The sequence below is a fragment of the Prinia subflava genome, chromosome Z, assembly GCF_021018805.1.
Source record: "Prinia subflava isolate CZ2003 ecotype Zambia chromosome Z, Cam_Psub_1.2, whole genome shotgun sequence".
In the NCBI taxonomy this organism is placed as follows: domain Eukaryota; kingdom Metazoa; phylum Chordata; class Aves; order Passeriformes; family Cisticolidae; genus Prinia; species Prinia subflava.
In genome coordinates, this window is record NC_086283.1 from 57,025,843 (window position 1) to 57,050,774 (window position 24,932).

The following is a 24,932-nucleotide window of genomic DNA, read 5'->3' on the forward strand; positions in this document are numbered from 1 at the left end:
ACTATAGGAAGAGATAAAATACTTCAAGATCTGGAAATATTACAGTAGGTTGGACTGTGCTGTACTAGCTCAGAAGATTGATGTACACTGGGCATTTTCTGACCAATTTCTGGCAAACCAGCTCTTTTACCACAGTTCTGCAACTGAGGGGGTAAAATGGCTGGGTTAACATGGTGTTAAATCAGCTGCTATCCACTCTGTTGAAATATCTCACACATGGAAACAGCAGAGAAGGAGAGGCAGATTTATGTGCGGTAAGCAATACCACCTTCTTTGGCATTGGTGTATACAGGAGTAAATCACACCCTTCAGCTGTGGATCTATGACACATTGTATAAAAAGAATTATAATCTTTCTTCTCGGAATAATAGGTTTATTTCTGGAACAGATTTCGGGTATGTTTTTCTGAGAAATCTCCCACTTCTAAAAGACAAGGTGCAGGAATTCATCTGGAGTTTCATTTGTAGTCATTTTGAACGCATTCTTTGGCTGCAGAGGTCCTTCCACAGCATCTCACCCTCAAGAACAGGGTCTTTGGTGGGGGGGCACCCTGTGTCTTGCTCATGGTGCCTCAGACCTGATAACTCCCTGGAATGATGGTTTAATACTGATGAACACATCTTGAAGACAATGTTTGAATATTTAGATTTTGCAGAGTACAGAAAACCAGGTTATATCGAAATTATTTAAAAGTACACTTTGTTAGCCAACAGAATCCCTTACATTTTGCTGAAGTAGGCTCCCTCCTTGCTAAGTAGTGACCCCTTAAGGAAAAACTGAGCTACTGCCGCCAGTGCTATCTCCCCATCTTGAGCTGTTCTTCCGTGTTCTTTTCCTCCCCACTATGCCTGGGGCTTATCCCCTGAACTTCATTTCAGCACACTTGAGAACGGATGTCCTAACGCTGTCTGTGAAGAAACCCAAAATGTGACTCAAACGCATCTGTAACCTTTTGTGTCAAGAACTTTATCTATTTCATCTCCCATAACTCCCCTTCCCATCTTGAATTTTCACTAAAGTTGTATCACCAGGGCACTTTGGAATTTTTTTTCCTTGATGTTTTGCCATTGATGTTGTTCTCTGCTCTTCTTCTACCATACACATAAGGACTTAGACCAACATTGGGGTTTTTTTCTGTTTATTTCAAAGCCCAGATGCTGAAAAACCAAAATATTGATGAACCACTGCTTCTTCAAAAACTTCTTGCTCCAGGAGAGTATGTTGAAAAAACTGAGTCCAAAAATTTCAGACAAGAAAATGAGGAACTCAGTGTATACTAGGTTTTCACTGTTTTGTCCTTCTTAAGCCTGATTTGGGAAGATTCTTTTAATGTCTTAGGTCCAAGAATACTGAAAAACAATTTAAAAGCATCTCTTGTGCATGATGTTCATTGTTTGATGTCTAAGGGACATGCGCAAGTCTCCTCAAGAGGAGAAATCACTAAGAACCATGAAGTAGCAAACCTAGTTTTACATTGTGACTCAGTCTGTTTCCCACATTGCATGACTTTTCCAGGAAAGATCTTCCATTGTAGACTTTAAGTAGTTTGTACAGATCTTTTTGATAACTTCTGAGTATTGTATTTCCCACGCAATAATGCGTAAGTGCAAGTCCTATGGGTAATAGTTATCTCTACTAGCAAGGACTATGGCTCAGGTTAGCTGAACAATTATACACAGATTCCTGAAGTTTTCCAGCTGATGGTGTCGTTCGGTTTGGTGCATTTACACTGCTATCAGTAACTTCACAGCTGTCTTGGGTATGGCTGTATTGGGTGCAGTTTTGTCTGTGGAATGCAGCAAGGCTTTACCTGACCAACCCCTTGGTTGTGAGAACGGGTGGTTCCCCGACCAGCGCCATGAGAAGGTACCAAATTAGATACGGACCCACGCTGAGAACAGTGAGACCTTCCTGGGACAGGACCTCCTTGCAAATCAGCAGGTGCGGGAGCGCACGCTAGTCTCGCAGACCCTCCGTCCCTTAGCATCCACCGCCGCCGGGGTGGAGGCGGCACTGCTAGTAACCTCGCAGGTTAAGCGGAAACCCCAGTTTAGGCAGGTGCCTAAGTGGCACCCTGATGAATACGGCACCCACCGCCCGCTTTCTCCCATCCCGCGCGGGGGCCACCCTGACCGCCGGAGGGGGGGCCCGACCTCTCCCCTCTGCGCGCCCCGGGCGGTGTTGGCCGGTGGGGCGGCCCCAGGCTGGAACACCGCCCCGTCCTGCCCTGCCCGGCCCCTGCCCGCCCCGCCCCGCTGGGGCCGCGGTGCCTGCGCTCTCCCTGGGGCTGGGGCTGGGGCCAGGGCCGAGGCCGCCCCGCACCCTGGGGGCCGTGCAGGCTCCTCCCGAGAGCAGGCGAGGGGTGCCCGGGGCGGGCGTTAGTGAGGCGTGTGCCGAGGGGGTGTGGTTTTGGGCTGGAGTTTATTAGTAGTAGTAGTGAAGAAAGGAAAACGGGGGGAGGGGGGGAAAGGGGGTGGAGAAGGAGGGAGGGGGGTGAAAGGAAAAAAAAAAAGGCCCGAAGAGGAGTTTCTGAAAACTTCCAAGGAACTCGCGGCTGCAAGTCCCAGCGGCAGGCAAGAGCGATGCTAGAGCCTCGGGCGCTCCGGGAGCCGACAGCGGCGGCGGTGGCGGCAGAGGGGGTGACCGCGGGGATGGCGGAGGCAGCGGGGAGCGCGGTGCCGGCCGGAGCCGGGATGGCCGAGAAGAAAAAATCTGGCAACGGCAGGAAGGGCAGGAAAGGCAAGGGGGCCGGCAAGAAGCCCGCTCCGCCAGAGGAGGGCGAGGCGCCCAGGTCCACCACAGGTAAGCCCGTCGGCAGGTGTGGGGGCTGCCCCGCGCCGACCTTCCGCGCCGTTCCGCGGCCGCAGGTCCGCACGCAGCGGGCACATCCCCGGCGCCCGCTGCCGCCTGCCCGCATCGGCGGAGCCTCCGCGTCCCGCGGCGGCTGCTCGCAGAGCTCCCGGAGCGGCGCAGGCGGCGGCGCTGCCGGGAGCCCTCGGCTGTGCGACCACGGTTCGGTCTGCTGCCCTGTTTCCCTCCGCGGGTCCCGAAATCCTGAGAGGCTCTCGGTCAGCTGTTGCTTTCTTCATATTCTTTCCCACCACCACCACCATCCCCCCTCCTCCGTTTTTTGGAGGGAGTGAGTCTATCTCTCCTGTTACAAAACACATTTTCTGTCCCTTCCTTCCCTCAGAAATCACTTAGCGTAGTTGAACAGATGGCCAACTTTCATATGGGGTATTTTGTCTAAACTTGCAGCTATTTACTCAGGGATGATCAGAGAGGACATTTCGCTCACTTGGCAGCACGTGTTGTTGCTCTCATGCCTCCTCACTATTAAGCACAAGAATTCATGCCAGTGATACCCTTGTCCTCCGTAGGTGTCCAGAAGCAGGACCCAAAGGAAGGGACGCAGCTGCCCCTTCCCCATAGTTACTTATCTCTGTCAGCCAAAGCCTCAGTCAGGATCAGGACTCCTAGTGCTGTACAAACACATATGAGGGCATGATGCTTTTCCTAGAGACCTTGTGTTATGCCATATAGTTTAGCAGAAAGCCTAGCTGTATCTATGGATGCTTTTCGCTTTTTGCAACAGCAATGTACAGCTGCAGTTGTTGATCACCAATGTCTTTGAATTCTTTGCGGTTTTTTGAGAAATTGTTTTAAAATAAGCATGGGGGAAATGGTCAGTTGCCTGTGGTTTGGTTTTGAGTTTTTTGATTGGTTGTGTATTTTCGCCCTTTATGTTGTTTTCCTGTCCAAACAACCAAAATAACATAAAGCCCAGTAGGGTAAAACTTTCTAAAATATACCTACGTTAATTTTTCATTATGGCCAACCTAGTGCTGCTCTTGACTTCAATCATCAGCCCTCAGGGAGGATATGTGTGATTCAGCAGCAGCAGATATCTCTTTGGGCTACTAATTCTTACAAACTAGCACTGCCCAATGCATCCTCTTCTCTAGGTTGTTTGGAGACACAGCTCACCCAGGTTCTGCCCAGCAGTGTCTGTAAACAAGTTTCAGGTACAGCAGAGGAGGTTTTCCATGTATGCCGAGATAGAGACAAAACACTTGTTTTGCACCAGATTTTTATAATGCTGTTACACTGTTCAAGCATTTAAGCATCTCCTGCTAAAACTAACCACCTCTGACATTAAAACATTAAAACCTCTGGCAAACTTATCTGTGACATCTGGGCTATTTGAAGTGTTTGTGGGGCTTTTTGTTTGTTTTTGTGGCTGACAAAAACAGGAAGACTGTGACAAGCTGGACAATTTGTGATAGGAAAGATCTGTAAAGGAGAAACACATTTTCTCACTGTGCAGCTCAGAGTTTTATAGCATCCCATCCCATTCATGTAGGAGAGATTTCTTTGTCCTGTTGTGCAGTTTTGCTTTTGTAGCGGAGCAGGGTGCTGAGGGAGCAGTGAAAGTAGCTGTGAACCAGAGAGCATATTTTTTGCGTAATCCAACCAAATCAGCTTCTAAACTAAGCAGAGATTTTTGGGAAGATGGTCTTCTTTCTCTGTAGAGGGGAGCTAGAATAACAGAAAAATCCATACAGGTAAATAGCACCTTAAGTTTAGGTGTCTAAGTTAATTCTCACTAATTCTGGTGATTAATTCTAATTCTGGTTAATTCTCACTTCTGGTGGTCTGATTATGTCTGCTATGGTGAGAGTTTTACCTGGAGATCCAAAGGGTAGCAAATGTTGATTGAGGTTCATCAGGGCAGGATTCAGATCATGCCAGTTCCCAAGGCTTTGCTAAAACTCCAGAAGGCTAAGTCTTTACTAAGCCAAAATATGTCAGTGTTTGAACCAGAAATAATCCACTTTTCTGGCAAGTGCTTACCTCAGGTCTCCAAAGCACCAGTATGTTTTTATAGGTATGAAAGAGTACCGCCTTCATCCATACCTGACATTACTAGTCAAAAAATTTCCTGTGTGGGCAAGAAATGAACATTCTTCTATCTTATGTAATAAAAATCCTATTCCTTCTAAGATGAGTGTATGTGGCAGGGTAGTTCACATGTGTAGCTAATCCCTGTAGTCTGTTTAATGGGAAAATGAAATACAGCATAACGCATGACTGTAAATTTGACTCAGAATCAGATAATGTCACACTGGAAATGTAACACAGATTTTATCTAATCTTTACTTAAGGGTATTATCAGGTTTGGGGGACATTTAGACCTAGAACTGATACTTAGAAGAGAAAGAACAGAAAGAGTGGTTAATGTAAAATGTAACAAGAGACCAATTTTGCATTTCAAACCATGAGCTTTTATTCTCTCTGTTCAAGCATATTAGAGTTTGAATTAATTACTAATCTACTCATGTTGATTACAGGACTTACTGGGGACACTATAAAGGCCTGACTTTGATAGGACTACAGTTTTCGTTTTTGCTAATACAGTTTTGCAGCCATACCTGTTATCATTTGGTGTGTTTAGGGTGTGCAGTCTGAGAGGTTATGAAACAGTTTTGCATCTAGTTACCTGCTTTCCTTGGTTGAATTATGTCAAGAATTATCTTTTCCTCTACAAGGAGTTTCATCCACTTATAGTCTTCCTTATGAAGAACAGTAACTTGCAGACAGTCCTCAGTTTTAAGATCTCGCACTAGCACAGAAATCCTTAGGAGGTGTTCAGCTTTTTGTTTAGTGCGGTGGTTTTTTCTGACCATGCTTCTTGCAACTTAGTTGGCTTTTGGCTGTCAAAGTATATCATATGCACTTCAATCCTGGATCTGGAAGCACTGCTGACTTCTCAATGGGTTGAGAATTAGCTTTATTAATTGGGAAGAAAGGGTATGAGAAAATCTTTCATATTCTGTCATAACTTACCCAGAAACTCCAGAACTGCTATTGGAGAAGAAAAAGTTATTGGGGGAAAAAAAAAAAAAAAGAAGGAGGTTTGGCCTTCTTGGCTCACCTGCACAGTGGTAACACAGATAAAAAACTTCATGTTTACCATTCCCTAGGTGAAGTCTGGGCTCTGTTAAAAAGCTTGGGGAAGTTCATGTTGCTATGATTTCTCTGTCACTAAAATTATTTAGAGCATTTACTCCCCCTTGCTACAAGTGGTCTTGAATAAACTGGTACTGTCTGGCTTGTGTCAAAACTGGAGTGACTATATCTTCCTTTAGCAGGGCACTCTGGACCATGATAAATACAAGGCATGGAAAACTGAACACAGAGTATTATAAATGGAGAAAAGCTTACAACTTTTCTCCAAGTTATGTCACTGAACTGCCATGCCAACTGAGTGTGCAGACAGGCTCAACAAATCTGCCAGCAGGGCTTCCTAGGGCACTGTCAGCACTCTGAAAATACTTCCAGCCTGAGCAGAGAAAGCTTATGCAGGAAAGCTGAGGTTGGGCACCAAGGTCTCAAAACTTGCCCCTCACACAGGCACCGCTCCTGATTTAAGGTGCTGTTAGAGCAAGAACACAGGGGCTGGGAACAGGCCCTTGACCCTGTGTCAGCCCAACCTTCTGCCTACCCAACTTTAGTGCTGGACTGCACAACGTGGGGCTGGCACACTAAGACAAGGGAGTCGGCCCTGGAAAAATCCCTCTGTGGAAGCTGTGTTTTTGTCTGTAAGGTGGGGGTACCAGTACATCAGCCCAGAAATCTTGGAGAGTGTGAGTTTTCAGGTGGTTCTGCTTAGCAGAGAAGGCCAGGGTGAGATTGCTAGGCTTGAAGGACAAAGTGTGAGAAGATATGAAGCCTTTCTAAGGAAAACACCTTGATGTGTGTGGAGACTTCATAGTGGTGCAAACTGTGGTCTTGGGTTTTGTCAGTCATTCTCTAGTGATAAGAAGACCGAGGCTTCAAAAGCATCTGGTGCCAAAACACAGAGAAGGAAGAGGGAAGAGCATCAAATGGGTCTCAGTCATCATTTCAGTGAAGTGACCTCAGCAACATTGTTCTGAACACATCTACACTAACAGAGCCTGAAGTAGAGAGGCTGTGGTCATTGACTTAGAAATTAAGTATCTCCTGGTGAGTTTAATTTAGAATTAGATAAAATGCCAGAGCTTGGAGACTGCTTGATAGAATAAACAGCACAAAGTTCAGAAGAGGTGAGTGTGGCTGAGCAGAACCTTTGACTGTATCCTGGTAGTCAGAGGAAGAAATGGTTTTGATCATATTGAAGACCAAGCTGCAGGTGAGAGCTTGGTTGGAGGATTAGAGCTCAGTCTGGGAGTTGCTAAGTTTAAATAGGTGTTCAGTATCATAAAGAGATATCAGAAGATTGATCACTGTTTCAACATGAATTGAATGCAAGAGTCTAGGAGATGGAATGAAAACTGCGATTTCTGATAAAACTAGTCCACATCTAGAGATAAACCATTGCTTGGGAGGGGTGACAACTCCTTTTGGTGCTTCCAATCCAAAATATTTATGTGTTGCTGGTATGATTGTACATTTTTCTGTGAGGAAAGCCTCTCTACCTGTGTGCAATGCCTGCGTTCTCCAAACATTCCACACAATCTTCAGAGCAATTTTGAGAGTGAATCCTATAAAAAGCATGCGAGTGCGTTCATGCTTTTTTGAATAAACGAGATTAGTCACCATTCAAACTTTTTTGAATTAACACTACAAGTACTACTTGACTGCTGCCATGGGAATGCAAACAGAATGGTGAGAACATAGCAGTACAGTTGTCCAGTAAATACTGCATGTGTATAGAAAGACATTCCCCAGTGAAATAAATCCAGAAACTGTTCTGAACTTTGTGCAAATATTGATGGCTGGAGAAGGCTGAACAAAATTTTTATCTTTCATGTAGAAATGCCAAAGCCTGCTAAGCTATGCACAAATTTTAAAACTTTAACCTTTGGCAAAGCTTGTGAGCTAACTCTTAAATCTGAGTTTGTCTATTTGTGATTGTGGGCTTCTCAGATTTCTGAAACGGCGGTAACTGAAAAAACAGGGACAAAAAGGTTGAATGAGGCAGTTTGAAACCGCACTGATAAGTAAAAAAGAAGGAAGATCCTATGCAGCTGATATTTCAGAATACTTCAGCACTCACCATTTGAGGCAGCTCATTTTGCATCTCCTCTTTGAATCAGAGTCACCTAGGTTTCACAAAAACTTTTTGGGTGCTTGGTTTGTGAATGCCTAGCCATAGAGGATCTTCGACAGCTCATCTGACTTTAGGCGCTTAAGTGGCAATGTGTTATTCTTAATGTAAGGCGAGTTAAATGTGCAGCTGTGGAAAACTTTCTTCCAAGCATCTCCCTTCTCTTACCTCCCCATTTTCAATCTATCTACAAGCATCTGATAGCCCTTTGAGGCAGGTGGCTATAACCAAAAGCAAAACAGTGGAGAACAATTGTGTCTCAGAGTGTCAGGATCTGGAAGTGCTATGAATTCTTACCAAATCAGTGTTTTGCTAACATTCCAAAAGTAACAAGAGTGAATGTGCCTTTAACAGTACTGATAGTTTATCGTGTTCCGTTATGATACAAGGAAACAAACCAAGTGTCAGTATTTTGTATGAGTCATTCTAGCTGTGCAAAGAGCTGCTCGAATGTGCTTGAGGTGGTTGAGTTAACCCTCAGTTGCTGCCTCAAGTACACGGAGCCCTGGGTTCGGCGGGAGAAGGGGTCTCGTTGCAGGTCTAGAAAACCTGCAGTGGCAGGCTGGCATGGGGAGGGTTGCGGTGCCGGCGCCGGGGATGCAGCGGCAGCAGCGCTGCAGGGGCAGCACAGCGGAGAAAAGAGACAGATTGCGGTGCTTGCATGCGGAGGCCTCCAAGAAAGCGCTGCTTTAGAAATAAAGAAAACAATCGAACTAGCAGTGGAAGGGGGAAAGAGCCCGCAGGGAGGGCAAGCGGGGCTGGAGGAGGGGTGCGGGTTTGGCCGGCGCTGCCCGCGGCGGCCGCGAGGGGGTGCGGCGGGAGCGCGGCTGCCCGCGGCCGCACCGAGCCGAGCCCTCGGCGCTCCACCGCCCTCAGGGGATGGCTCAGCTGCGGATTGTTCAGGTTGCTGTGTGGTGTTGAAGGTCAGGGGATGTGCGGTAAACAGGTAGAGAAGCTGTGAGGAAGACTTTGGTCCTGAAAAATACTCTGCTCTGATCGCATGCCATATGAGCATGAAATCGTCTAGTGTGAGGTCACAGGGATGCTTTTCTTTTTGTTCATTCTCTTGCTTCTTCCTTTCCTGCCACACTTCCTCTATCCTTCTTCTTCCCTTCATTTTTCCTTTTTCTCTTTCCCTTCTTTCTTCCCTTTCTTTTCCATCCATCTGTTCTCCTGTCCTTTTATGCATGCCTTTTTATTCTTCTTCCATACTTTTCTTTCTCCTTCCTTTCTTTTCTCCATCTTTTTTTCTTCTGTGTTATCCCTTCATCCTTTTCCTTCTTTTCCACCCTTTTTCCTGTCCATCCCATCTGCTCTATTTTTATTAATGAAGGAAAAAAAACCCCACCACAATAAAAGAAAAGTAAAGCGAGATATTTCATCAGGGACTGATAGAGATCTTCAACATAACCTCCTGTCTGAGGTAACTGCTAGTTTTTCATTTATGCACAGAATACTACCTGTGTCTGGTTTTGTGTTTCTGGTTCTTTAATTTTCTGTGGGAGCATTAGATTTGGGGAGAAATTGACCGTGTTATGTAGTTTGTTCACTATGGGCCATTTGAATCCTAGCTCTGACAACCAAGTCCACAGGCTTCATGGGTCAGGGAGGAGGAGGGAGATGTTAATCCACTTCTGACAGTTCACTTGGGAGCCTTTACTCATTCTCTCTGTGCATCTTTTCCTCAGGTTTTATAAGCTGATGGTCCTTCCACCTCTGTAAGCATGGGGAATCCAGGTCAGGGCTGCACCTTGCTCAATGCCTTTCTCCTCCATTAACAGCTTTCATTTCACCCTTGAATCAACCACATGCCATGTCCTATGGCTAATGGTTAATCCCTTTGAAGACAGTCACCAAAGCATGAATGCCTACTTAAGGTGACTAAAGAGAGTCCCTAGTAACATCCAGTTGTGGAGATGATAGGTGGGGGTTGTTATCACTGCCATTTGTGAGAACAGGTAAATTCTAAATCCAATATTGGGAGACTTTGTGTGTCTGTGTGTGTGTGAGCACATGCAGGTGTGACGTTTTAGTGGGACTGTTGGTTTCTACAGTTATACTCTATTAAGTTTCCCTTTGGGGAAGTCCATTGGACTTAGACAAGAGAAAAAAGGGCCTGTTCTATAATGTCATATTAATGGCATTAATATTAACTTCACACCTGTGTACAAAACAGCACTGAAAACTACTCTGAGTTATTGTACTATATTTGGACTGGGTGGCTCTGTTACTGTGAACATATCTTTGCATATCGTCTCGAATTGCACCAAATAAGCTGGTGATGCTTGTGTCCTCACAGTCATTGAGTCTAGCTGAAATCTCTGTCCTTCAAACCACCCTCTGTGGAACAAGCTGCCATTGCCCAGAATCATACAGTCTTTGCATGTCTAAGATCACAACAGATCAGTCTGATCACAGAAACCAGAGTCTCCTGATGCTGAGTCTAACCTCTTCCTTCAAGCCACCCTGGTTTCTAACACATGGCCATAACATATGGGTATCACAAACTTATCACTTGCTTTTTTTTTTTTTTTTTTTTTTTTTTTTTTTTTTTTTTTTTTTAAATATCAGAAAGATTCCTTTCCCTTTGTGAAAATAAGTTTCCTGGAGAGCGCTTCAGGGGAGATAGAAAGAGGAGTGGTCTTTTAGGTTGCAGGCATATTGCTATCCCACTGGAACTATGCAGCCAGCCCTATGGCAGCAGCTGTTTCCACAGGGTGAACATGAGGATGAAGGGCATCAGAGAAGATGCCAAAGAAGATGTGCCATTGTGCCAGACCTGCAGGTTCAGGGAGAGTCACTGGCAGGATTTGAGAAACCCTCAGAGAAAAGGTTTTATTAGAAAAGTTTTCCAGCAGGCTGCTTCCAAGGGCAGTATGTACCTTTGCAAGAATGAAAGAGAAACCTCCCATGCAGAGCTTCCCCATTTCAATGGGAACAATATGACCTGTAAAAACTGGTGTCCCAGGGCAGCCAGTGCCTCCTTCTTGTTTCTGCCCTCTGCTGTACTTTTGCAATGATCCATGCCAGCTTTAGAGCAGTGTCCTGATCATCTCAGGAGAAGTTACACTAGGACAAGTTAGCTAAGCCTTTGAAAAACAAACCTGAAAACATAGTGGCTGCTAGTTGACTCTGTTCTTGGAAAGAGTGGACTGGAAATGCAGAAGTAGAAACTGCCCTGTAAAGAGTGTGTTCACTGTCAAGCTCTAGAGGACTAATGCAGCTGCTAGAGCACTTGTGGGGTTAGTTAGAAGGCAGTGTTTTTAAAAGTCAAGGCAGTTGTGCAGTGAAAGAACTTGTGTGGGCATATGGAGGATTTCTGTTCCTCATAGCATTTGAGATGAGGATTGGCTTAATTTTTCAAAGATGGGCTATAGTTGTACCAAAAAGTATGGGATGAATTCAGAAATTACTGGGTGAGGTTTTTTTCTGTTGTAAGGTTCTAGTCTGACAGACATTCTGAGCCAGACTTAGTGTTGTAGATTCCAGCAGTCCTAGCCCAATCTTTTTTCTTAGTATATTTTGATTTAAATGCAACTTCTACTTAAGGATGTAGCTCATAGCATGTGAGAAGGTACTGCAAATGTACAAAAGGCTAAGTGGAAATGCTGGATGATAAGATGAACTGTGGAAAAAAATAAACTGATTATCAACCAGACTGAAACTGATGTTAAACACGGGTTTTCCTGGCTTTATGAACTGCCACCAGGGTCAGAAATTGGAAAACTATTTCATAGCAATAACAACAAACTGAAGCGAGAGCAGGAAGGTTTTTGAAACAAGGTCAGAGAGAGGGATTTAAAATAGATAACTGTCCTGTTAACTCAGGTCCATTCTTAGGTTATTTGGCATTGATATGCCTTGGTTATTTTTCCCACCTGTGAGTGAAGATGTCTCCCATCCCAGCCTGTCCTCAGAGTGAAGACTACCTCATCTGGGTGAGGAACCTTTTTGTAGGGACAATCCTATCTTCATGCCTCATTCTAGCTGCAAGGTGCCTCTTGAGTCTCAGGTCAGTTACATAAATGCCAGAACCCACTGGTCTCAGCAGCCAGTGTTCTTGATTCCATACCCAAATTTTCTTTTCTTATCCCTTTTTCAGCTCACACATGACTCTCAGAAGCTGATAGAAATGATAGAAAATAATCAGCTGATAGAAAATGATAGAAATAATCAGACCAGTTTCCAGGCCTGGAACAATCCAATTTCTAGGCAGATTGCATGAGGGGAGCCAATTATTTGGCTGCAGTATGAGTTATACCTAACAGCAGGATGAAGGCAAATCTTGTTGTTAAGAGAATGTCAATTCAGTCCACAAAAAAAAAAGACCCAGGGAAGGGATGTAACTTCTAAGAGATGTTGAGAGTGAAGTAGCTTCATCTAGGCATTTTGTTTTGAAGGTATGGAATTAATTGCACAGCTGCTGCCAATGACATTGCTTCCTCTTGAGGGGAGGTATGGAGATGGATTCCCAGGACACCAAAGATGGCTGAGGATTGCTTAGTCCAAGGGTGGATTTTTAAATGCTTCTCATGGTTCATTCTAGGCTTCCATGATTTTTCCTCAAGTTGATTTTGAATGCAAGTGCCATTAAAGCTGAAGTAAGCTGCTAGGTTTATATAGCTCTTCTTCTGTCCAGGATTTTAGTTTTACTTTTAGACACAGTTCTTAGTGTCTGTTTCCCTTTGAGTTTCCAAAAGGTCAGGCTTGTCTCCAGTGACAAGCTGTGTCACGTGATTGCTGCCACAGTGAGCTGAAGGTACCTCCATGACACTGACAAGAGGGAAACAACATGAAAATGAGATGAAATGGCAGGAGGACATGTAATGGGTAGGAGAGATGATGTCCACTGCTCTGCCTGATGTTCCCTCTCAACTGCACAGATGATTTTGCTGCTGCTGTCTTTGATTTGCTCATGGCTTTTCTCCCACTTAAGTCTGTGATGAAAGGTTTTTTTCCTCTGGGCATTTGCATCAAAGTCACCAGGAGCAAGTTTTATCCAATCCCTCTTACCCGTTACAGGCAATTCTGAGGGCACCATGTCTGTGTATCAATCACTCTGTTGTGTCCACACCTAATCCCGGAAAGGAAAATTATCTTCCAGCTTACTTAACTACAAGTTGACCTTTAAGAAATGCATTGAAACATCCTGAACATCACTGGGAGTATTTACAGACTTAAGCTTAAGCACTTTCCCTAACCACTCTGGTAAGTGGAACTAGCTTGGGCTGTTTGCCTAGGGCTATGTTTTCCCTTCTCTCACCCTACACAGATAACCATATATCTTATGATTTCTGTAAGATATCGTATATCTTAAACTCTAAGCAGGCCATCCTAGGTGTCCTTTGGCAAATCCCAAAAGGTCTAGGTAAAAATACAGTTAAAGATACTGCAAATTATTTAAACTGAGAATGATAGGAGGACTTCTGTCCCACAAAAACTGTTAATGTAAGAAATTGATATAAGGCACTGTAACATGTCTGCTGACCAAGAAATAACAGGCAGAGAAAGATAATTACATTGAATGTCTAATGTTTACTGTCGAGGTTATGGTTAACTCATCTGATGTGTGAAATCACATACCTGTACATTAGGAATTGTTCTGGCATCTTTTCCCTCTTACCCTCTGTATAACAGCAAGGTGATAGGTTTTACCCATTCTATTCTAAACTACTTAGCTTTCACAAAGAGAAGGCAAACTCTTAATTTTTTTTTCCCCAGAGTCCTGTTAGAGCAATATTAGTGTAAACACATATGTGGACTTGTGCATACACGTGCACTCCAGTCCATCACAATTGCAGCAAGAGTATAGTTGATTTGAGTTTCAAAACCTCCTAGACCTATATTATAACACAGAATTTATCCACTGGGGAAGTGTCAAGAAAAGACAAGACTTCTTTTCTAAGACATTTTTAACTCACAGTTCCATAAAAATGATGGAGCTCCTGGAAAGACGTCCTTGGGGAGCAGTCCTGTGAAATATGCCAACAGCTGGATGGCACAAATTTTGAAAACACTGCTTTTCTTAAAGAATAGAACTGAAAGCCTCTGTGAGGAGCAGTATATTTTCCCAAATAACCCTTCTAATTCTGTATTAATGTTGTAGAGAGGAACAAATGCATCTTCTTTTGATAAAGCAGGGAAATAAGCTTTATGTGGAAAAGCAGAAATCTCACCATGGCTGATCAAAGAAGTATAAAAATGTCCAAAGAAGTGAGTTCACTTTGATTTTTTTTTTTAAAGCTGCAGTTGGTTAACAACTCCCTTAACGGATTAAAGAAATACCAAGTGGCCTCAGAATTCCCTTGTTTCATGGCACATTTCATTAAGTTTTTCACTACCAGTGTCATGGCAAAGCTCACTTCATTTCAGATTAGTGCCAAAGACTTCAGGCTCAAATAAGACCTATAAATCACTTTGGAGCTGAGGGATAAGGAACAACTTGAGGTATTTAGAACTGAAATTAGTTTGTGAGGCTGTTTCCATTCAAAAAACCATGGTGACTGGTGGCTCTAAACCGGGCAGTAGATAAGATAAAAAGCATAAGACAGGATTACCCTCACAGTGTTTGCACATCTTCTCCTGACCATCAACAGGGCATGTGTCTGTCCAGTGAGATTGCTGGAGGGTTGTCATCACTGTTCCAGTGATGGAAAGCCCCACCTCACCAGACCCCAGCCCTGACTAGAAGCGTATCGAGGTTTCTGTCCACCTCCAAGCTCCACCAGAGGAACAAGAGGCAGGTTTTGAATCTGCATCACACCACAAACACTCCCAAATATCTTCCCTGCTTCCACTGCAGATAGCTGACCTGTAGGTCTTTACTATGTTCAAGGGCAGCACAGCCAATCATTGTTGGTTACTTTTTTTTCCTGTCATCCATAATCAGCTGTAGCTGAAGATGGAATACTAGGCTAGCCTAGGTTTTTATGTGATCAGAATGGTCATTTTTATATGTGACAAAATATGCTTGAGGATGAAGTGAAGGATGAACATGTGGGCCTGCTTGACAAATTACTGGGTGTGGAGGGTTTTTTGAACAGGAGGGGAGGATACACCAGGATTGACTAGGAATGACTCTACCAGCATCTCAGGGCACCTTCCTTAAGCAGTTGTCTATTTCCCATGTTCTCAGTGCTCTGCTTCTGTCCTGTGTCTGCTATATCTCTTTCCCCAGAACCACCATCCGCATTTCTAACTCAGTTCTTGCCTGGAGCATACTGTATATAATGTTTCTAGGTAGGAACGTGGGGGTGGAAAGACCACATGAGGTCATAAAGTTTCTGTGGAGTTGCAATTTGATCCAAAAAATGAATTACCAGGTGCTTCTTCAGAGAGGGATTGGGGGTTTATATTTAAGTACGTCATTTAGTAAGGCCTTTTATTCCAGAAGATAATCAATTCCATTTATTCTCTAAATGTGCATTTGTTTTACCATAGCATAATTCTAGGATGATATTTAAATTGATTAGTAGATTGAACTTAACAAATTAAGAAATAAAAAAAAATAAGATAATGCTACATGTAATTTTTCCTAAGAAATGGGATTTTACCAGACTACTGAGTAATAAAACCTTTTAAAGGCAATACATTTCTGATGTTTATTTTCATAGATTTACCTCTACGTTGCAGAGAAGGGGGAGAGGAGGGGCACTGCTCCAGTAATCAGCATGTGAATTCCCAGGGCCAGGGTGTAGCATCAGTCAGTAGGCTTTCATCAAGATGGGGTGGCAGAGAGGCTTTGTAGCACTCTGCAAATGTACATACTGTTGCTGAAATGGTTGTTATCTCTCAGAGAGGCTTCTTGTAACCAAAAGTTCCTATGAAAGGGCATTATTTTCCTGTAAGCTGTAAACAGGGGGGCAATTGGTCATGGCTTGGTTGGGAGGCTGCTGGGTCTGCTGTGCAGCAGACAGAGCTTCTGGAACACAGGTTGTATTTTATTTCTGCTGTATTTCTGAACAGAACCACTGAGCATTGCTCCCCTACCCACTTGTTCAGGCATTCAGCAGGGAGAATCAAATGCAGGCAAAAACAGCTTGGAAGTCAAGAGTCTGTGGTCAGTGGTCTGCTTACACAGGGACACCTGGAAAACTCATCCAAATGAGATTTTAAAGCGCACACATTAAGTCATATTGGATCACCACTTGCTTTTTTAATTATTTTTAGCTATAAACCAGAGAGAATTAAGTTCACATTATTTCTGAAAGTGTGTCCTCACCAGAGTGTAACGGAAGTACTTCAGGTTCACACTTTGCATTAGTTCAGCAAAAGTCTGTCCTTGCACCAACAGCCCTAAAATGCTGATGAGCCCAGGATAAGTTTCTAGCCCTCACCAGGGGAAACCAGACGCCCAGCCTGCAGTGCTACTGTGATATTACATGTGAGATGTTACCCAAAGACAGCAACAAATCAGGTTGCGACTATGTTCAAAGGGATGAGAGAAGTGTTGGAAAAGCAGGGACAGGACTGGGATTTGTGGAGCTGGACATTGAGCAGTGGGGAAATGAGTGAATAGAGAGGTCGTTGGTGGAGACCTAAAACAGGAGAGAGGAAAGTGAGAGCAGAGAACTTGGGGAGCAAGATATATTGGGGAGATAAGGCTGCAGGAAGAGTAGGGGAGAGGCACAGTCACTTTTGGCTCAGTGGGAGACTGGAAGTTGGGAAGGGGGGGAAACTGAGATGTGACTGACCGGCAACAAGGGTGGAATGAATGGAAAAGAGAAGGAAGGTGGCCTTGCAGGAGAAGGAAGAAAGGCTGTCGATACAGATGGTGTTGGGCAGCCCTACTTCCCCTGGGGTTAGCAAGCAAAATGACTTCACTGACCACCTTCATCATCTTTTCCTCGCCTGCTTAGCCGCGCTGTTGCCATGCAGTGACCATGGCAACCCGAGTTTCTGATGGCCGTTCTAGGATGGTAGCTGTAATGATAGCATTGGTGAGTATTGACAGAGGGGAGGGGAAGGCAAGCAGCTGTGGAGCAGGGGAAGTTGCCTGAGTACAGTAATCGTCTTTGGCAGGTCAAGGGTGAACCGTGGCCTGCGGGAGTTGTACAATGCCCAAGGCTAGCAAAGTGGTGTTATAATAAACCCCAGATGTTTCCGCTATTAGCAATGTATATGTTATGTTTAAACCTGAAAATGCATCCTAAGATCTGGTGGGTAGGGAAACAGTTACTAGCTGCTTGGAAATGACTTGCTGGTAATGGATCTGTTCCCTCTTGATATTAGCTGTTGCCTGTTTAAAATATAAATCTTCCAAGTGGAGACCCTCATGAGCAGCTTCTTTGCCAAACCAGTGGTTCCATTCGGCTCCATGAGAAACAGCAGGGTTCCCCCTGAGGGGTTTCTGGGAGGCTGCATCCTGGGCACAGCAGCCCTGGGAGCCGTGCTCCCAGCCGGCGTGCGTCGGTGTGGGAGAGGCACCGCTGTCAGGCAGGGGAGCGCAGCCAGCCACAGGTGTGCAGAGAGCACTCTTTAATTTCCCCAGGCTAATTATTTTAGAGCTGGGAGCCAGAACCCTTGTGGTGTGTCATGGGCCACAGAACAACTTTGAATAAGCATTTAAGAGAGGGATAGGATTTAGTTGATCAGGCTTTCATGCCAAAACAATTGCTTGTCTGTAAGAGTAAATTAGTCAGCTAAACTGTGAATTTGTGGCCAAATGGTTGCTTTGCACAGACCCTCTAGGTGATCAGTCCTACAGATAGTCTAGGCAAGGTACTCAAAATATTAACATTTAAAGTAAATGTGTTCAACTGTGGGAAGGCCCGGGGTGGAGGCTTCTGTTCAGAGATTAATCGTTCTGTGTGAATTATACCAAAGCCACACAAATTTGGAAGAGACATTTTCACTTCAACATTTTATTGGATTTAACTAATCCAAGAAAAATGCACACCTTCAGTAAATCCTTAGTAATTCCTCACATATGTCCCCTGCCTGCCCTTGCTTCTCTGTCCATCATGCTGCACTGTGCCACATTCATGCATCTTGTGGGCACTTGGGGTACAAACGGACTTGTCTGGACCCCTCAGTACAGGCTGTACTGAGACTAGCCCTTTGTGTCAGGAGGGGAAGAAAAGTGCTTTAAGACAGGCCGTGCAAAAACATTGCTGAAGATCAGGTAACAGTTTGCAAGGAAAATGGCCAGAAATTGAGTCCTCATCCAGACGCAGCAGTGCTGTGCTGAGAACCCTTTTGCCCAGGATACCTGGGATATGTGGGAGAGTGGAGTAATCACATTACACAGCATTTGTCATGTCTTGATATAGGTTTTGTGTCTGCATAGAAATGAATCTTGGGGCTTGGGGAGAAAACTATGCTGATTTTGAGGTTTTGTTGCATTTTTCTTGCTTATTTTCTGTTCCTATTCCAAACAGTCCCTGTGCAGCTATTCCATCACAAGTCTACTGTGACTTCTACTAAGGGCAATGTCTTTTATTCCTGAGCTGTATTGTCCTCCCACATCCCACGTGCCTGCCTTAGAGTGATTTTCTTGACTGTTAGCCCTGATGGACAACTCCCTGCCTAGACATCCAGTTTTACAGTATTTCACGTCACACTTCATAAGAAGGGAGCCAGTACAAGCGTTCTGCTAGGCAGAGTGCCTGCATGATGATGTGAAGGACTCTCTGTCCCTTTCTCTGATTCACTTGGACTCAGTATTGTGGGTGAATGGCCATTCATGTCAGTAGTTTCTAACATGATACTCCCATTTAAAATGCAGTTAAGCCATGTCAGTCAATATGGTATGATATTCAATACCTGAGGTGGCTGAGTGTAAAATGACCAGAGTACTGTGAGTTCACATCCCATCCTCCTAACTAGCTTCCTTACATGGAAAGTCAAATGTCTAGAAATGTTATTTGCCTGAGATCTTTTTTGAATGTTAGACTTACATTTTTGCTGATTGCAAAAAGGTTTTTCTAGTGTTTTGCATCTAATTTAATGTGATGACCAAGTCACAGTGAAATTGCTGAACAAGACTTAAAACGGGGGGAAAAAGGTATTTTTGTCTCTCAATCTATGCCTAAAACTGAGGTGACTTCCTTTTTTCGGGCTGTGATGACCATTTACTCAAATGTGACTCATAAAGTCACTCTTAGTACTTAGTTGTTTAGTGATCCTGTTGAGTCTGAATTCAAACATGTTTTAATAAAATTTCTGCTTTTCTCCTCTCTCAAGGGTCTGGTAGACTCTGCTAAGCCAAATCCTTTTCTTTTTCTGTATTTTGATCTTTATCTATACCGCTGCAGAATAATCAATAAGATAACTAATACATCAGATAACACATTGTTTTCCAGCCTAAAATTGAAAATGTAAGAATTTATATTGTTCTTATAGAAATAGAATATCCTCAGAACTTGGGAAATTGAAATTAAGGGCTACGCCTAATTACAAATAAGGGTGTCATAAGGGTTAAAAGCCAGAGTCAAACTTTCTCCTTTTTTTTTTCTTTTTCTTTCTGGAGAAAGAACAGGGTATATGAAAAGAAAAAGATGGTTAAAACCTGTTGTTTAAATTCACTGCTTCCTCTGCTTACTTAAATAATGTTTTGTCTCAGGAAAGAAGCCATGGGGATAAACAGCTGTCAAACATCTCGGTATTATCAAAAACAATGCCATCTCCTGAGCACTGATAAATACTGAGGAATTAAATTAAAAACTTTTTTATTTATCTACTGAGACAGGTTTGGATGAAGATATTGTGAGAGAGAGTACCCTCTCTGGCCCTGGAGCTATTTGCCTTTCTTGGTATGGAAACCTTGGCTTCCATGATTATATTTCGTGTTTGGTGTGTATTCAGTCAACCTTGGACTGGTCTGCAGAGGCTACAGATGGAGGTGCCGTGCACTTCTGTCATGGGTTGGCACTGGCCAGATGTTAATGCACCTATGAATATATGTTTTTTCCTTAACAACTACTGTGGGATGTGATCAGGAACAGAGCAGAGCAGGCTTAAATCTTGAAAACAAAAAAAAACCACTAAAACTTTATTACATTACATAAGAACAGAGACAGAAAAACTCTTAAACACACACAGAGACAGAAATAAAAACTTCTCAGAACATTTCTTCTCCCAGTTTCCACTCCCCACACATTACTCTTCACAGACCAAACCTTTGGGTTTTAGATCAAACAATCACCACTCAAAAAAAAAAAACAATCTTCAATTCAGCAAGGGAGAGAGGAGTCTCTCTCGCACCACAGACTGTTCTCCAGAACACACGGGTCCACCCCTTATGTGTTTCCATGTCACCCCTGGCACTGCCTGGAGAAGTCTGCCAGGGGACATTTCCTTTTTCCTATGTCCAGTGCTCTCACCGCTGTCCATAGTCTGAAGCTGCATACAGGGCTCTTTTAAGGATACTTGCATGCCGAGCTCTCCCCTTTTTCCCCAGGGGCCGAGGTTCCAGGAGCAGGTCTCCCCTGAGGGCAGAGGGCTCCACCACACCCTCCCCCTCTCTTCTCTGCTCGCTCCACTCTTCAAGTGCCAGTCACTGTAGCAAAAGCAGGGGCAGCTGTATCTACCCAAAATGCAGTTTATGTTCAAAGGAGACTTAAGTTCAGTCCATGGCTAACATTATGCAAGAAAAGTCCAGCTCAAAAGCCACTCCTCTTCAATCTCTGCCCATCGGGTTCCTTCCAATCGTGCTTTATCATCTCGGTCCCAGGCCGCTTCCCTCTCTCCTCCGAAACCACCAGTCATGAGAATCAATGTCTAAGAAAAGTTTCTTTCTGAGCCCAACTACGTGTTTCCCCTCCCCCACCCAGCCTCGTGGCTGGGCAGGGGGAAGGAGGCCTGAGACGTCTCTCTGCTGAAACTGGAATCTAAAGAGAGGCCGAACCCCCCCTGGAGTCCTGCTTTTAACTCTTTGTGTCCTCAGAGGCGTGTCCAAACCTCTGAGTGACCAATCCAGGTGCCAGCAGAAAAGCTGATCACTGATTGGCCTGCCCACATCCCCCTGGAAAAATTGACCTCCCCCCGCAATCACGACAACTTCCAGCGGAGATGATCACTTTGTTGGTGATTTGCTGGATTTAGATCTTCCTCTATTCTCTCTCAATTTATGTCAGGATTGTTCCTGAGAATCTCTGAACACATAGTGTGTGCTCACTTCCTCTTCCTCCTTGCAAATAGCTTGATTGTTCCATAGGCTTCAAGAAAACATTAATTTGATGCTGCTTTTCCTCAGTTTTTGGTCTGTTTGTTTACTACCGAAAATTCATGAAGCTCATGGAATCAGTAGTATATAAAAAGTTCAGGTCTGAAAAGAATGTCTTTCAAAGTCCAAAGTGTGCCCTGAATTCTTTCCAGAAACAGTGATTAAAATGGAAAAATATGGTAGACTTTCAGTGTAACTATACTGTTGGGGTTTTTTTATTATGTTTCAGCCACTGGGTTTTATGACATCTTTCAGTAAGCCAGATACAGATTCAGAATCAGTTAGTACTTCGAAAACAGAATGCTTATCATCTACAAAGTATTTTGCTCTATTGATTGTTTCCATTTCTCCCAACAATAATGGTGCCTGGCTTGTTGCTTCCTACATAGAATTCCCTTTGCAGCCAGAAGGGGGACTCAGGATATTAAATTTCAGCAGGTGTTGTGAACTTGTCCTTTATGTTCTTTTTTTCTGAACATTGTTTTCTGATACTGTTGTGATTTTTCGTTGGCTTCTTCCATCAATCTTTTATGGCTTTCATTGTCACAGCTTTCATTATTATGTACGTAGCAGTGTGGAACAAATTTTGCAGAAGGAAATACTGAAATGGACATTTGGACATGTCTGGGACCAGGTTCCAGTCCATCAGGAAGCAGTTTGCTGTATCACTTCTTTGTCATTTATCACAGGAGTTTTAAGCCTGTGTGTTGCTGCATCTCCCCAGGGGTATGTCTTCTCTCCAGTGTGTCAGTAGGATTCCAGATTGTAATTACTAAGGGAATATTCTGGCTGTTGTGATGCTCAAACATAAGAGTGTGTGAGACCCAAGAGAGAATCCTGGTCTGCTCAATGGACTTTGGATCATCGTCCAGTTCATAACAAAAGAGAAGAAATGAGCATTTCTAAGCAGAGATGTGCATGTTGTTTCAGTGGAACAATCTGTGAGAGAATAGCCAGAAGTAAAAAAAAAAAAGGAAAAAAAAAACCAACAAACAAACAAACACCAAACAAAAACAAAAACCCGTAAAAAAGACAAAGTTATGGATACATTATTTTAAATAAACAGCAGACTCAGCTTTTGCACAGTACCGAGGACTGAATCCTACCTGTCGCTGGGTTTCTTGTGAAACAGCCTTGTTACCTGTTTTCTTGTCACCTTGCAGAACTGAGTCTTACAGGAAACTTGATACACCTGGTAGTCCTGCTGCTGGGACTGCATAAACTTCCCTTCTAAAGCCCTGGTTTTGAAACCCTTTTAGGATCAATATCTATATTTTTTGTATAAAAAGTGCTTCATTCTCATGTCTTCTAGAAAATATGGACAAAAGAGATGACTGGCAACCCCCTAGGGTTCAGCACAGTTGGGAGAAAGTTATGCATTCTGCCTGTTGTGTGCTATTTCCAGAAAAAATCTAAATTGTAATTTGACATGATACCATCCTTTTAGGAGAATGTGGTTTCGTTTGGTTTATGAAGGACTGGTCTGTGGGGGACCTTTTGTTTTGTTGTTGGGGGTTGGTTGGTTGGGGAGTTGTGTTTTTTCTTTTTTCTTTTTTTTTTCTCTTTTGTCTTTTTTATCTTTTTTCTCTTTTCTCTCTTTTTTTCCTTTTTCTTTTTCCCTTTTTTATTTCTTCCTTTTTCCTTTTTCTCTTTTTCCTTTTTCTCTTTTTCTTCTCTTTTTCCTTTTTCCTTTTTGCTTTTTCTTTTTCCTTTTTTTACTTTTCTTTTTTCTTTTTTTTTCTTTTTCCTTTTTCCTTTTACTCTTTTTCCTTTTTCTTTGTTCGCATTTTTTTTCTTTGGAATTTTTTAAAAACTAGTTAAAGAAGGAAAAAACTGGCACTGTGTAAGAAATAGTTCAAACACTATGTACATAGTCCAAAAGGGAGATTTAAACCTGTTTTAATTTTTTGATCTCATCTAGCTTGTAAAGCATCCTTCCTAAGCCTGGTAAGGAGCAGCCCCTCCTCTAACAGATTTTGAAGTTATTTACTTCAGATAGCTTCAGAGAGGCACAGTGGTCACATGTGATGAGGCTGGAGAATTTATTTTATTTCTGGTTCTCCAAGAAATAGATAAGCAGTCTGCCAGGCTACTGCAGCATGACACCAACACCACAGGGTAGGAACCTTCTTACTTTTCCTAACATGGACTTTTTCCTGAGGAGTTGTGTCAGGGTACTCTTGTGTGAGACTTCCTGTTCTGTTATTATAATAAGGATTATGTAGATGGCTACCTTCCTTGCAGCTCACCTGTCCAAACTTGTAGAGCTGGTTTGAGGTCTAGTGTGACTCTGTGAAAGCAGCTTTGCTGCAAATTGGTTTGAAGTTGTTCTGTTAGTGCTCTTCAGTAATTTCTCACCAGCAAAAACCCCACATTTTACGCTCCATGCTCTGTGTATGCAGTCCACGTGATTCATGACTGAAGTTGATGCCTTGGATAGGAAGTAAAAGCAAAGGAAAAGTTTCCCGTTGCACAAATGACAATAAACTTCTAGTAGAAATTATATGGAACAGATAAACTACAGAAGATTATATACAAAAATCTCCAGTAGTAGTAGAAAAATGATTGTATTGTACTTAAGGTTACTTTCCCTCAGAATGAAACAAAATGGAGGCTAAGAAAGGGATAAGACATTGGTATGATTAGTCCTTTCGTGCAGAAGTTTATGATCACACTGATGTCTTTCTACCCTGGATGCTGAATGCATATATGAGTATTAACACACAAAGTCATTGTCATTAAAGTCAAATTTCTTAATGCTATTGAAGCAGAGAAAGCATTGCCTCTAGAAAGACCTGTTAAGACTAATTTAATCCAGAAGTTTATTGATTCAACTTAATTTATTAAGGAATTGATTTTAATGTGAGTTTAAATCATAAATCAGCTTTAAATCAGTTTAAATGTGTTCACAGTGAGACTTTGCATTGGTTTAAATATAACTGATGTATGTTTTAATTAGATCCCTACAAATTTGGATCTAGATAAGGTCTCTATTTCTTCCCTTCAGTAAAACTGTAGCACTTTTCTCCATCTTCTGGGGTGGAAATCTAGCTGTAACGAATCAATGACAAAGCATTTTATTTTCACAGGGCCTAAATTTTACCTTAGTTCTGTGCTGGGCCTTCAGTTCTTCTCATATAGTAAATAAAGCCCTGGATACTGGAAAATTGATATAATCAATTTTCAGGGTGTGATTTTATCCAAAACTGTGACACACAAAAACCACCTGTAAGTTTTAAAAAAGGAGTGGGGGAAGGAAGTTTTACTTGATTTACCACGTCTTTATTGTTTTTGCTGGCAATCTGTTCAGAATTTATGTGAAATTTATTCTTCAACTCCTTTTTAGCTAAAATTTACCATATAAATGCTGTTCTGCTAATGGAGACTTTAGATTGGGGCATAAGGCTCAATAAATTATACACATTGCGTGCTCCCTTCATATATTTGAGCTGGTCCACAAGGTTCACTGGTGGCTTCTATGTAAGGAATGTCATTCTTCTACAATAAAAGCTGCAATTTCTCCTTGACAGTAGCTACTGGTGGCCACAATCACAAGGGCTAGTGTGTTAAATAATTAATTACTAACTGTTTGATACACATTTTAGTCTTTTTCAAGTACTCATAGATTTTAAGGCCATTGAGAGATCTTGACAAAAGGTTGACTTGGTAGCTTGG

At 43.0% G+C, this 24,932-nt stretch overlaps 1 protein-coding gene across 5 annotated transcripts in view; it reads left to right on the forward strand.

Annotated features, from left to right (window-relative positions):
* The first annotated feature begins 2,495 nt into the window (after positions 1–2,495).
* NRG1 (neuregulin 1) overlaps positions 2,496–24,932 on the forward strand; it is a 181,823-nt gene continuing 159,386 nt past the window's right edge. For all 5 annotated transcript variants that reach the window (XM_063421440.1, XM_063421438.1, XM_063421439.1 and 2 more), the window contains exon 1: positions 2,496–2,802. In XM_063421440.1, the coding sequence (XP_063277510.1) occupies positions 2,583–2,802 (220 nt within the window). In that variant the 5' untranslated portion in view covers positions 2,496–2,582. The remainder of the gene's footprint in view (positions 2,803–24,932) is intronic.